Here is a 15,839-nt window from a genome sequence, read left to right as displayed (position 1 = left end):
TAAAAAAGGAAAAGCAAAATGGTCAACCAACATTTCATGTACCATTTCATCACAAAGTAAGCCAAGTGCAGTAGAGAAAGTTGGAAAATATCCAGACTTGTCACACGTATTCATATTTTCTAGATTTCCTTCTAACATACTGAGAATTTCCTTCACTGCAGCCCTTAAACTCTAGATCACTAAATAACACATTAGAGTATCAACACAATTCTTACCATCTCTAAATCCTCTAACAATACAGTCAGCCCTTAGCTGGATTCATTATTGTAGATCTCAAAACATGTAAAATGTACTGCCGCATGTTGAACTTTGTGCAGAATCAATGCAAATGAATCATTGGTGCCAGTCAATCTCCGGAACTCAAATTAGTAGTGTTTATGCCAGGCATTGTTTCACTCCTTAGCTACTTGCACAGTGTGCACCCTTGATCAGTAAGACAATGCCTCCACAAAGTAATTCAGTGGTAAACTGAAAAGTTCCTCAAAGGCTAAGGTGTCTAAGTGCCAACTTTCTGGGAGAACATAAACTCTTATATCATTTGAATTGTGGCTTAACCTTAGTTTGCCATTAAGTTGTGTATGAACAAAGTGAGCAACATCTTGGTAAAGGGCAGAGAATAAAAAGTTTGTGGACACAATATAGTGGACATATGGAGGAGCTTTATGTGTGCATATGCAACTACTGTATGCTTATTGGGGAAGCTTGTAAATGGTGTAAAAAGCCCAAGACAATTGTGGCATGCAGGATGCCACTGAGGAAGGAGGTAGTCAGCAACTTTAAGGACTTCTCCACCACCGATGCAGAAGTCATTGAGATTCTGAATGTCACATGTGAAGTTGGTAAAGATGGCTTCTACTGACATGAGCAATGAAGAGCTCGAGAAGTGAGTCAGGTAAAATCTTCTAGATGATGGTGGTGCACATGGTTTACAGGAGGCAGAGCCATCAGCTTGGACCCTTGTCGAATTTCGACAGGAGGTGACCCTCGAGTAAAATCTTTCAATGGGATGAAGCCTCCGTGTCACCTAAAGGATAACATTGTGTGCCCACAACCACTTCGACACTTGTTGGGTGATGCAAAGAAAAAGACACATCTCCCATAATATGATTTTTACAAGTGCCACCACAGTGTCAGAGGAAGAGAGAATATGCATTTATAAATTTTCCCTACTAACCAACTTATCCTCTGCACTGAATTTTATTCTGCTCATAGTTTCTCTTTTATATTATTAAAAAACCAATCTGTAAGTTTTGAATAGGAATAAATCCTATGCTGTTGCTGATGTGCCTTGTGTACATAACAGTAGTTAAGTCTACAATGGTTGAGTTAAGTCATTGCAGTATTCCTTAAGCATAATGGAATTCACACTTTTTAAAAGTATTTTAAGTCATCTGGAGATGATTTATGGTACTTGCTGTATACTGGTGCATTTGCATAGGTATTTTATACAGTGCATGTACCAAGTATCATGTTATTTTATATAAAGAATTCAATGTTTTTGAGATATGAACTGGATCATGGAAGTACAACCTGACTGACTGTAAACAACTGGACAAATCTTATAAACTTTTCCATAATACTGTCAATGTACTCCACATTGGTAATGTCTGTTAAGAGTATGTACTGAATACTTTACTTGGAAACAACAGATTTGCTGCTTCAACTCTACCTCAATCTACTTTCTGACAGTGATCAATCTCATGCTTCTTGTACTTTTAAAATGTTTTCTTAATTTTTCCTTCAAAAGGATGGAAAGATCTTCCTGTGTATTATATCAACCTTACCAACTTCTGCAAAGGTAATGTTTCTTTAACTTCAAATTTTCTGTGCTTGAGAATTATGATTCAGTATTCCTGAACAAGATGGATGATTACGAACTTTTTTGACATGATATTTAAAGATTATGTGAGATCTAAAAACTTAATTTTCTCCCTTTCCTTCAATAAGAATATATGTTCATTATAAATAATAATAACAATAATATTAATAATAATAATAATTCATTATTACAGGTTATATTAAGGACAACTAGCATAATGCCTTTGAACAACTATAGGATGCCAAAATAATAAAAACTGCCCCACCCTTCACCCAAAGAAATATTGTATCATATATTGTAATTACTCTGGAATTCTTTCCAAAGACAAAATATGCTTTCTGTATAAGGCCTGGTCACTGTGAAAAGGTTTTAACGAATACTTTTTCATGAAACTACACTGAAAAAGACAGTTTTGTTGTGGATTTTTTCCACAGGACTAAAACACTCCGTAACTAGTGAAATAGCTTTTAGGGTAACGGGAACTGTACCCTAAATGCTTTATCAGTACTTTCTTTGGGATTATTGGTCCATTTGCACCATACTAGATAATAAACAGATAATCTCATAAAAAGTTTCGGAAGACTGAGGAATTCCCCTGCAGACAATGGTACTGAAATATTTTCCTAGTATTCTCTATTGCAGTTTAGTGCTTCCTAAAAGAAAACCACAATGAAAGTGTTACTGTAAAACAAAAATTAAAAAAAAAATTAATTAACAGTGTACAAGATGTGCATGCAAGCAGAGAATATAATTTTGCAATAGTAATAAAATGAGAAAGTATCAATACACATTATAATGTAAAAAAAATCTAACATATCTGATGAAGAGTAAAAATGGGACACTGGTTCGTACAGGTCCGTCAACATAACTTTCAAATAAGGCAATAGCAACGAGACGCATGCAAGATCAAAATTACTCTGTTGTAGCATCACAGCAAAGGCACAGTAGTATCTCAGTTATCAACACGTTTGCCTTTGAAAATCACACAGCAACACTTTTTGTGAAGTGGACCTCGTAAAATTAATGACAGTACAATGCATAGCACATGAAAGGGCACCAAATCAATCCTGTACTAAAGATTGGATGGGAATTAAGACGAGCAAGGGAATATAGGATAAGCACAAGTAATAACTGATGACTGGTAATGCAGGACTTAAACACGATGTTTAGTTTGATAAAGTACCTGGCATCTATTAAGAAATAGAGAAGATTCTGTAGTCGTTTCCAGACACTACCTGAAGCTCGAGGAAGTAAGCTTTTATGTTTGGAAAAGAAAAAATTGGTTATGAGAACCAATACCTAACAAACCCTTGAAAGGCACACTTTGTCTTCAGCAAACTGGATTATAGAGTAACCTGGATTTTTCAGTCATTCTCAAACTACTGTATAATCTGATGTGCTATGTACAGCAACCATTGAATATGAGAATACTGTACAGACAATGCTGTAAGTGCTCATATCACTGATGATGATCCATTTGAATTACTGGGTTATATTGCTTATCTAGTCATATGGCATAGGATTACTGCACACTATTACTACTACTTTCATCTACTCAGGAGCACATCAAAGGAACCCACGAACACTTTGTCAGCAGAGCCAAAAGAGGTGCAATGTTAGTTTCATGGTTTTGGAAGAATCTTTCTACCCATTACGTATATAGCTGGGGCACTAAATTTACTCGTCCAAAAGTGATTCCAATACAAAACTGCTAACTGGATATACATAAGGTCATATCCCCAAATTTTGATGTGATGTTTTGCTGATTTGTCTCTCTGTTATTTTACTTCATTTTCTCTCATTCCACATATTAAAATTCTAATCTATGAACATGTTTTTGCAAACTAATGGCATTTGGGACTTGTTCTATATTTTGAATATCTGTTAATCTTCAAAAACAATATTGATGTCAATGTATAGCTGTGGGATACTTTTCCCAGCAATATTACAGACGTTGATACTTCTAAGTTAAGGTTGTAATATGCAATGTGCTTTTTCTACTGTCAATCATTTATGTATTTATTTCTTTATTTTTTCATAGCTAAGCACTTCTGTGAACAACAACCTTTTATGACAAGTGAGTGGGCACTGCTCGGTCATTTCTACAAGAAATATCTTAAACAAATATCTTACTGTTTGAAGGCCATGTCACATCAGCTGTAGGGCTAAGCTTCAATCTAATGTTAAATACATTCTAGCCTTTACTGTATATTAATATAAACTTTTTCTTCATCTTATAATTGTACATCATATAAATTCTTCATTTAACCACCTAGCTGAACTCTATTTCTCTAATACTGATTAAAGGTAAAAAAAAGTTGTGGAATCCTTCCCTTTTACAGCTACATCTATTGATGATGTCAAACAACCATTCTCATTATCTGCAACTACCTAGATGTTGGTACACTCTAAAATTGACCTCAGATGGTTAAGTGAAAAGTTTTGAAAAAACTGACTTTTATCGCAAATGGAGGGCTCTAATGAGACATATTTTTACCCCTTGACCTAAATAGTTTATGTGGAGAACACCTGACCAGAACTATTGGTGTGACTTGAAACACATCTCTTTAAATACTTTACAGATATAGTATCCTAATTTTTACTTACGAAAATAATGAGTAACCTCAAAATATGAGAATTTATGATAAATCATTTCTAAAGAGACCTTTCTAAAAACAAAGGGTTGAAATGTCGTACATCCCTGAATTTTATAAAGATTCACGAATAAGTAATTAACCAATGATCCACCAGTTTCCCTCCCAATCATAACTAGGAAAGGATGCATGCATATTCATGATACCTTATAAAACCTACTCTTCGTCCTCATGCCGCGATGACCTCTCAGCAAAATCAGTAATCCATACCCTATCTTCATGTACTGAAGGGTAACGTTTATCTAGGTAATACAGGTACTTTCAATGGGACAATTCAATGACTGAAATATTTTAAGTCCTTTAAATTTCACAAAAAATCCCTATGTATGTATTAAGTCAATGACTAAAAACAAATAAATTATCTTATGGGCATCTTATATGAGTATGGTAACTTCCCCAGGGTCCCTCTGTAAGCAATCAAATCCCTTTTGCTCATTAATGCATATGGAGATACATCAACAAAACAATTGACTGATAGCACACTACAGTATAATAATTAACCTTACATCTCTTGTTAGCTGGTCTGACAAAGTGTCTCAAGTGTTTCTGATAGTAACCTGAGGCAGAATCCCTTCCATAAGTAGTTTTGCAATGGTATCCCATGCCACCTGGCTTCCTTTCCCACACTGATTAAACTAGGATTTTCTACTACAAGCTCCAAATTAAGCTTTAGTCTATTTTAACTTCTTTACACCGCATACTAACAAGCCATTTATTCTCATGTAATATCAAATGAAATTCCAAGCACAATACAACAATTTTCCTTCAAAACATATTTACAAATGAGTTTCCTGGAGGACTTTACAAGACAATAAACTTGTATTCCTGATATGATAAAAATAGGGTTTTTATATATAATTTTTTTCTCAAATATATATCCATTACTTTACAAATACCTAGTTGCCAGTCTACCAAAATCCGGATCCCAATTAAAAACAAAAAAAGCATCAACTGAGTGGCAAATAAGACCTCTTCCACTTGAAAACACAAAATATCACCAGCTATATTCTCCGGATAAAGTCCAAAGTTTGATTGTGTATCGTAGTTTATTTGCAACTGATCCTCTAATGGTTTACTTCAAAGATAGCTGTTGCAAACAGCACCACAAACTTTGGTAGTTGTAAAGGGACTTGTATCATCACAACATACACATATAATGTACATTCTTTTACATGTCTGATACAATCTTTGAATCTTTGAGCATCTGTGCACTGCTGTTTCAACCAGATGCGTATGGCAAGAAAATGTTCCTTTTCTCTTTTCATATACAGTACTGTACTAACAAGGTTTATACACTTGTAATGAGTTTTACGGAAGCCAAGCCTTCTAAATATTATGCATTAAATTTGCTCTTAAATTTTAGCAAAGGTTCAAATAATTTACTTTGCCAGCATGCTTTTGATACTCTGAGATTATAACGCATACACAAAGCTGCTCAATCCTTCATCCTTGAGCATCTTAGTTCAGTATGCATTACTCATTTTAGGAGCCTGCTCCATTAGGTTTAGTTTGGTTTATGGTGACCCAATTACATTTCAATGTTTTTTCATGAAGTAGAATTAACCTTGAAGCTCTTAAGAACACCTGTGTTTAAGTGTTGTGACTTGTTAAGTCTTTGTGTTACCATTTGCAAACACAGATCGATGATTCCAATATATTCTTGCCTGTGTTCATGAGCTTGGGTTCTTCATTTTCATACAATAAACATTTATGTATTGCAACAAACTACCTGACAATAAAGGGCTTATAGTTTATTAGAGAATATGTAATAAATCTAAGTTGTAGTGTTTGCCTTATTAAGGTGAAATCCAGCTCTGAAAAATTCTGAATTCAACTTTTAAAAGCAAACAAAACTGTGTTTGTTTGTTTGTAACATAACATTTTAAAACACTACCCAAGTTTTCTTCTCTGCTTTTTTTTTAAGCAATGCAACACTATTTTTCAGGTTTAATTTCTATTAAATTGCTTCTAATGTACAATTCAAACAAGATTCCATTCTCCCCTCTTTTGTAAGAAGTGATAAGCCTATAGGGAAGCTTTTTCTATAAGAGCCCTCTATTCATTTTTGAGCAGTCTGGGGAAACTCTGGGGAAACTCTCTTCATTTAATCTTTACCAGTGGAAACTCACAAAAAATGTGACCTTTGTAGCAGTTTTATGTTCCAGCAACAACTGGGCAAATATTACTTTCACATGAATTTTTTCTTTAGCTTGACTTAGCTCTCTGCTGACACACAGGCAAAAGAGAGAGAGAGAGAGAGAGAGAGAGAGAGAGAGAGAGAGAGAGAGAGAGAGAGAGAGAGAGAGAGAGAGAGAGAGAGAGAGAGAGAGAGAGAGAGAGAGAGTGTGTGTGTGTGTGTGTGTGTGTGCAGTCTCTCACTTCTATATTTCCTACAAACAATATCAAAAGGATACTGAATGCTGATATACTAACTCTGGTAATGGCAATGCTTTCCTTTGATACACAGAAGATAGTGACAGAGGAATAAATAAAATAAGTGTTGCAAAATTACTACAAATGAATAACCATAAATTTGATGCTACTACCATTACAAACTACCAAATGCATATAAAAATAAATCTACACTTCTCTATAAACATATTAATCTCTTCCGAGTTCCCAGCCTTTCTCTACATGGGGTATTATAACCCACTCAAAATTTCACTTTGTTTTGTCCTCCTTAAATCCCTTCATTCACTCAATAACCATATCTTAAAGTTAATTAACAATTTCATCATTACTCATTATTATGCATATGGAAAAACAGAAAAATTGTATGGAAAGTTAGTTAGCATATGGAAACATTCAAGACAGCAAAAAATATGCAAGTGTGTCACATGCGGTTATTTTTAACCACATGCCTTGTTACAAAGGGTAGTTACAGTGTCTGTAACTGTTTCCAATCTTTTTCTTTTCTCATCTCGGACAACAGGCACTTCAAATTCTTGAATACTGTTTTCACCTTTGCATCAGCAGCAAACAGTACTTATGCATACCTCAAATGCAGCCATGGTACATTGCTGAGTGTGGTCAAAGCTATGCAGAACTGTATGATCTGCCATTGGAATTAATTGTGGAAATTTTGAATAATTTCTCGGCCTTGCACATTCGTATGCTGATGTGGAGAGCCTTCCACCATGGGTGATATAGAGGGAAGTTACACCATGTCTGAAGGTATTAACTTACTTAACCTTCCCTTTATCCTTGACCTGGCAGACAAGAGATGTGGCAGTGTGTATCCCTGGGCTACGATTTCTCCCTCTCTATAGCTGAGACGAGTGGGAGTTGGAAGTGGCAAAATCTCAAATGGGATCTGCGTTGTTATTCAAAATGGTATGACTTTACCAACTGCCAGGCTGACATAGTTGGGTAAGGCCTACATTGCTAACCAGAAGTGACTTATGTAAATGCACACCTGCAGAATATATACTGGACACATCTTCAACATACACAAACTGCAATTATTCTTGTACATTTCACAAAACCCTGTCTACAATCACAGATACCAGAGAAAATGACGGACAGAGAGGATGGAAAAAATAAGCTGGATAAAAACTTGGTTCAAGGAGTTTTACAAAAGATCTTCAATTCTTTAAGCAAACCAAGTGCTACAAACACAAGCGCTGTAACAGGCGAGGTAGTTGTTTTTCATGAGGTCTTGCCATCTAACAATTGCTTCACTTGTTTTTAACTGGAACTAAACCAACAGCAAGGCGTTTGTAAAGTAATAGGTAAGCTCTTGTTTGGACACAAATGATCCAACTGAGTGTGTCCAAAAGAAAAAGATGCCACTAGATAGTGTACAAGATTTAACAGGTAACTTCAAGATATTAATACTAGATATTTATGATATTCAATGTCTACTTAAGATTTTTAAATGAAAACATTACAAAATTCTTTACAGTGACTTAAAAACGGAAAACTAATTTACAAGACCTGCAGAGTATGCAAAATTCTAAAAATTAAGGCAACACAGGTACACTATGACAATACACCACCTACTATTAAGGGCAATTCACAAATTCCAAGAAACTCAGCTATCATAGGCTTTACAGTACGATATCTTGTAATCAAGATATATACCTGTATATTCAGAAACCAATACAATTGAAGACCTTAACAGACAATATTACTGGGACTTTCTTTTTTTATAAACATTCTTTCCAAAATGTTAACAGTATTGTGAAAATTCATCAGTTTCTGTGACATACAAACTCTTGTACAACAAGGATGAAATAAGGTGTACATGTTAAGACTGCCTAAATACTATCTCATCACAGTCACACTTAAAAGTGCTCAGAAATGAAATCACAGTAAAATCAAGTGAGTATTATCTGTTCAACATTCCGTCTATGTTCTGTGATCTTAAATGGGTACTAGCTGTTAAAGTATTCTCTTATTACACATAAAATGATATGGCTTGTATAGCAGTGCAAAAGGTATTGATATACTAATGTTGTATACTTCCCCCAGGAATTCAATATGAAATGCATACAAGTTTCTTATTTGGCATTGTGAATGAAGCCAGTATCTAAAATGGATATTTCTTCCACAAATTTTCAAAATAAATCAAGAGAAATCTCTCACATATTTAAAATCATGCAGGGATATCCAAAGTATACCTTCTGAGAAATTTAGGTGCCAAAGTATACCTTTTTGAGTTATTCAAGTGTATAATTTATATTAGAAAGAGTTTACGTATATTACTGACTATGAACCATTCAAGTCAAAACTCTAAAATTTTCCGGCAATTTGGTACAACATAAAATGAGATATGCAATGAGATACACACAGGTTCTTGAACCACTATATTAACATACTGCATATAAACAAACACGAATACTCTCTTACCTAACGTTCTCGGCGCTGATTTCATAAATATTTTTCACAAAATTTCTCTTATACTTTTCTTCCTGTAAATGAAGAAGTCAGATTTTAGTGCTGCATTCTATAATATCAAATCCACCACCTTGCACATTATTCTCCATGCATGATAAAGGAAGGAAGGAATACAGAATTTCAGCCAATGGCCTAGTACTGGGACTTATGAGGTCATTCAGTGCTGAAAGGCGACATTGAGAGCAGACAGGTCTGAAAGGTGTAACAGGAGGAAAATCTCAAAGCTGTTGCACTATGAAACAATTGTTAGGAGAGGGTGGACAGCAAGTTGGAAAGAGGATATGAATGGAGGCGATACAGTAAAAGGAATGAAAGGGGTTGCAGCTAGGGGCCAAAGGGACGCTGCAAAAAACCTTAAGAAACGCTTACAGTGCATGGTAAGTGTAAGAAAAATGGACTCCTACACAAGGCTAACTTTAGTCATATTCTTTTTGAACACCACATGTCAAAGCCAATATTAAAATCCTGATTTTTGTACTAAGGTATAAAATTGTATAGTTACACACGGCAGGGTTATACGTTTACTATATGAGAGATCTAAATTATTATAAAAAAATTACCTCCTATTTAGGAAATAATATAGTGTGAGGCATGTTTATACCATATTCCAACGCTGCCTATGCCTCCAAAACTGTAACGTATATGTCTCTATTTACTAAACACATAACCTTGGGGGACTTACCACCACGAGGACCTTAGAAGCGTCCTCCAGAGAGCAACGGACATGAGTGGAGTAGAGCATCCACTCAGGGACCCAGTGGAAGACAAGACGCAGCAAACCACCTGTTGCCAAGATGAAAATCCAAGTTATACTCGTCCTAAGCCATGACCGCTTGTAACCATACACTTCCTGTGAAGAAATAAAAAAAGTAATGCAAGTGCAATTAAATATCATTCAGATACTGTCAGATGAAAATTATGTAAGTGCAATTAAATATCATTCAGATACTGTCAGAAGAAGACGGGAATCTATCTTTTTGAAAGGTCCCAGGAGAATCCAAAAACCCTAGACCTAGTAAGGGACTCACTCCTGAAATATGAACAAGATACTGAGTAATACAATCTATTCGGATGAAGCAGTATTTGCATGAAGCTATAGTGGGCTGGCTGAAACTAAGATGTCAACACTGGACTAAATAACAAAGTTCTCAAACAAATATTATATTAATTCTCCAATAATCATGATTGAAAAAGTCCTTTCCCCAAACAGAGGGCCATTTTAACTGAGGAGACTTGTACTGTTAAGACAGCCATGGCTTTCTCAGTCCATGAGTGGTCCTAATACCAATTATCTCTGAAATCCTTTAGGTAAAAGGTACAAATAACAGGATTTTCTCAACCCAACTGGTAATATCTCACAGCCATGTGATTTCAGGAAATGCTATATATGAGTTCACAGCCAACAAAGAGTCTGTCAACCTACAGATATCAACCCCTGACCTCCAGGTATCAAGTCACCAAACCTGTGAATCTGGTAATTTTATTTGGCTTCAATCTAGTTTTCAGGTTTCATTCTGTCCCAATGCTATAAGCCTCTCCTCTCAATGTAGCCATAATGTGGAGTCTCATTTCCCGGGTTTAATCACTAACCGCTTTTAGTCCACTATACTTTCCCATATTAACCTCCTCAGTTCTAAATCAGCTCCCCATCCCAACATGATGATGTTTGTCTTAATCTAGTGATGATGTTTGTCTTAATCTAGTACTGTGATCTCAAATACATTTTTTTGTTTTTCGTTCGAGGTGTTCCGTATAAGTCTCAATCTGTTGTGCCATTCGTTTTGCAATATTGCTTCATTTTCAACATTTCTTACTTCTCATGATTGTAGTAACATCTATTTCCGGGGAGAAATTTTGTTGTGCATCTTCCCGTCTCATCCTGGTATGTCCCCGTGCTTCATAGATATTCAAACTCATTAAACCCCAAATATTACTGCCCAATCTGTGGCATCTATTCCCATATATATCTCTTGAAATACTCCTCACTTTATCTGTATTTTTCTTGATTTGCCTTGAATTAGTATTTGTGTAGCGAGAGTGTCCTGCTGGATTCACCACACTAACAAACGCCAAGATTCTGGCACATTATTGTGCTTGATACTTCGTACTGCTTCCGTCATAATACTGTATTCTATACAACATAGGAAGCAATAACCATCCTTGTCTTAGTCCACAGTTCACTACAAAGCATCAAGTCCTTTATCCTACTACTGTATCTAAACAAAACGCCTCCTTTGACGACACAAATTCTAACGTACATTCCAAGGGAGGGTCTATGGATACCAATAAGGGCCTGCAAAGATCTACGTTTCCTTGAAACACGATCTGGAAGAGGTCGCTTGCGTACTTCAGCAGGAGCTATCATCCTGCTTTCAAGGTTTTGATGATTCTGCTACATTTTCACTGACAAACAGGAACGTTCTTCTTCTGTGAGATTATCTTAATCTTCCGTATTCTTCATTCTGTTTACAAATCTCTCTAACAATCACAGTCCATGTTTGGTATAAATCCTGTTGTGAAAGGTTACTTTTTTTGCCTAAATTTACATCTTTTCTATTTAATGAGAATCTTCTCTTGCGATGTGGTCCCGTTGTTCTCCGTTTTCTTCGACATTTTTCTCCAAAGACTCTATTTCTTTATTGCATGCGTTGCTGCGCTCATACTTTCATTAAAGTAAAATTTTCCTTTCCTCGATCCCCGCTGGAGGGTAGCGCCGTCCGTGCACCTCGTGCGGTGCACTGTAGGCATTACATAAGGTTCTTTGCAGCGTGCCTTCGGCCCCTAGCTGCAGCCCCTTTCGTTCCTTTTACTGTACCTCTTTTCATATTCTCTTTCTTCCATCTGACTTTCCACCATCTCTTAACAATAGATTCATAGTGCAGCTGCTTTGAGGTTTTCCTCCTGTTACACCTTTCAAACTTTTTACTGTCGGTTTCTGTTTCAGCGCTGGATGACCTCACAGGTCCAAATACTTGGCCTTTGGCCTAAATTCTATATTCAGTCCAATTCTGTCTCCGACATCCTTAAATGACTTTTCTTTATTCCTCATTCCTTCATAATCTCCACTTCCTCCTTCCGCACTCACTGCTTTTAACAATAAACTGTGCAAGTCATTTTTACGGCCCGTGCTTTTAATTTAGGGAGTAGACAGACTTCGAGTTTCACTGATATTCCCCCGGGGGACAAGTTTAACGCTCGCAATCACTAGATTGCGCAAGTCATATTCGGCACTCCTAAAAACGCTTACAAAACATAATTTTCTGTTTGTTTATCTGAGACCACATGATCCATTCAATTTGTCCTCTGTTAACGTACGAATTTCATTGCTAAGGTCTGCGTGGACACAAGTTCCTTTACATGAAGGTTGATAATAAAATAATCTTATCCTTCCAGGCTGACCATGCTATCTGCGGCAAATATATACTTCACTGCCTCAATTCTTCATACCGAGGTTCAGAGCCGTATGTTCAAGAAGGGATTGGCTAAGGAAATCTATTATAAAAAGGAACCATACTAAACCTAACCTAACCTTGTAGGCCGTATTACTTAGCCGGGGGGCTCCGACCCCCGGTGAAGGAAACTCGACTTTTTACCAAAAGTTCCCCTATAACACTGCGCATGCGCGATAGCAAAAATATACTCAGTTCTGAGTATAATTACAGGTTGATTACAGTCGACCCACAAAAGATATCGGTAAATTCTTGATAAGCAACCAAAATGCTATTGAAAAAAGTCAATTTCCAAGGTAATACCCGACGCGGAGCCGATACTTAGTTTTACCGGATTTTGTTCCGTAGACTCGATAATCTGTGTCTCAAGGAGCGAACTGCCTCAGGAAAGCAACAATGCCAATGGTAATGCAATTTCCCAGCAGTCAACGGCGCGAAGATCAAACACCAGTTGTGACAGAACTCATTAACTGGAAAGCATCTAAGGAAACGACTAATAAAGAATATGCAAATCAATGCTGCTTCTGACACATCCCATCCCCCCACAACAATAGCGAATACTGTACAAAGCCGGTAATAATGACGGTAATTTCCGCAGCAAGAATTGCAGCGGGTCGCCATTGCCAGTATTATTCGAACTTCACGAAGGTAAAACAAACTGCGCGAAGATTCTGGACGAGTTCGGCGAGTTTTTCCACTGAAATTAATGCGATTTCGCTCTGAGTTTGTTACACGTCCTGCGCGGGAAAATGTCCTGATCTGTGAAATTCCAAACGCGCAGTGAAAATATGAATGCCTTTCATCACAGTACCAGCAAATACTATAAATCTTAGAAACCCTATATGTATAGGAAATAGTCCAGGAACTTATCGACAACGCACTTTCTACCAAAATAACCTGGCCTGTCAAATTCCAAAGGCGCACAGTCAAAATATGCTTTCTTCACAGTACGTATCAACAAATACTTTAAATCCACGAATAACTTATCAACACCAACGACTTTTCCTTCAACAAGAACCCCTTTCCCACGGAAGTTTACCAATCACCATTTTCGATGGAATTCGGCATTCCCGTCAGAGTTCTCCTAAAAGAATACTGAGACTATGATCATCATCATCATCGCCTCCAACGGCGCGTGACGCAAAGGGCCTTTTGTGAAATTCCTCCACTTACGACCTTCCTGTGTTTCGTCTCCTACACATTTCCACTCATCTCCAGCCTCCCTTCTCTGAGATCCGAGTATGTCTGGGTCTTCTAACCCTGTGGTTCTCAACCAGGGGGGAATTTCAGTGTTTCATTTTGCTTGGGGGGGGGGGCGGAATTGTGACTACAGACTGGCAGGTTCAAACTGGCTCTAGGACCACTGTACTAAACGCAGTGTGTATCAGTCCGCACTATTGACAGGTCACGCTGGGCTTTCTCTCTGCTAGTTTGTGTGTTTGTTTAGTGTTTTGTTGCATATTATTTAGAGTACACCTTTTGAAGCAGACAATTTTGGAAAAGGGGCCGGGGGGATGACATTCTGACATATGGTGAAAGGGTGCATGGACCAAAAAGGTTGAGAACCACTGTTCTAACCCTTCTGGCGCCTAGGGAAGCCCAGTTACCACTGTGTGATAAACAGGCCAAGTGTTCGCTATTTCCCTTACATCGTTATCTCCTCCACTTATGCAACTTCCGTAATTTCCTTTATGGTGTCACTTCTCCCACTACCCTGCCTCTGACGCTATTTAGCATAAATCGACGTAATCTTACCATGATTAATAAGCGTATAGAAATACCAATCGAAATAAACTTACGTATAGTCTTACTTTCGTATGCAATTTCGGTCTATTTGATTCCAAATCTTGTTCAGACCTCCAATTGTTTCACTCAACTTTTTTCTCGTCTTTCACAGAGGTCTAAACTAAGAGGACCTTTGCTGAATATCAAAGTGCCTGAATATTTAAATGATTCAACCTCATGAAGTCTTTCTCACTCTGGTGCGTTTCATCCCTTCGCGAATATGTCAGTCGTTCAGCATTAGAAGGACCTCTTGCCATAAAAAAGATTTTTGAGTTATAAGCCATCAAAGTTCTGGAAATTCAACCTACTCTAATTCCATTATTTTTCAAGAGACAAAGTTGAATTTTGTATGAGATGAAGTATTTGCGATCAGGAATAGAACAGTATGCATAAAAAATTATAGTTCTCCCCCACCCCCTTTTTGAAAAAAAGGGAGGGTTTATTTTAAAGCTGATCAGGAGAAAAACGCCATTTTCAAAAGTTGAGGTGAGAGGCCCTTCTTATGCTGAACGCCTCATGTCCTCGTCACCTGTTTTTCTTGGATTTCATTTTGGGTCCCAACTCTCTAGATATGCATTCTATTAAACCCTGTAAACCTCATGATTTTGCTGATCAATACAGTATCATATCAAATTATAAGTGTCAAACTTCCTATCGTTACTCCTCTTCCACTTCTGACTATTCTTGTTCACTATAAAATCTGACAATGACAAACAATAAGGGTGAAATCATATCCCCTAGCAGCATGCCACTATTTACTGCAAATTCGCCTGACAAGATCCCATCGACTTCTCACGGATAATTCTAATTATTTTTTACATATTTAACAAGAACGCCATATTAACACGAGACCTTCCACAGTACTGGTCTGTGGGCGCTGACGAATGCCTTCTGCATTACAAGGGGATTTTTAAATTCCGTGCATTACTGCGCAACATTTCTCAGTACATTACTGCGCAATATTTCTCAGCGCAAGTCTCTGCATGGTCTGTGCAAATCCTGCCTTTTCTCAAACCAGCTTGTTTGTCTCTAAGCTTTGTATCAATTTCTTTCTTCAGATGGTACAGTGGTTAGTGTCGTGGCATGCCACTCAGACGGGGTGAGTTCGCGTCTCCCCCAGGGCGATGAAAAATCACTGGCTCTGTATTACGATCGGTTACTGCTGCAGTGTTGGGGTGTCTGCTGCAGTGGGAGGTTGTAACCAACATTCTTTGGAAGCTTAAAGAATTTCAA

At 37.2% G+C, this 15,839-nt stretch overlaps 1 protein-coding gene across 1 annotated transcript in view; it reads right to left on the bottom strand.

The window, feature by feature from the left end:
• The window catches only part of LOC136845117 (polyamine-transporting ATPase 13A3-like), a 45,349-nt gene that overhangs the window by 24,858 nt on the left and 4,652 nt on the right, over positions 1–15,839 (bottom strand). Inside the window, 3 exon segments of the mRNA XM_067114951.1 lie at positions 3,003–3,074; positions 9,325–9,386; positions 10,055–10,222. Coding sequence (XP_066971052.1) covers positions 3,003–3,074; positions 9,325–9,386; positions 10,055–10,222 — 302 coding nt within the window.

Source organism: Macrobrachium rosenbergii, chromosome 13 (genome assembly GCF_040412425.1).
Source record: "Macrobrachium rosenbergii isolate ZJJX-2024 chromosome 13, ASM4041242v1, whole genome shotgun sequence".
Lineage (NCBI taxonomy): Eukaryota > Metazoa > Arthropoda > Malacostraca > Decapoda > Palaemonidae > Macrobrachium > Macrobrachium rosenbergii.
This window is presented reverse-complemented; position numbering and strand designations above follow the sequence as displayed.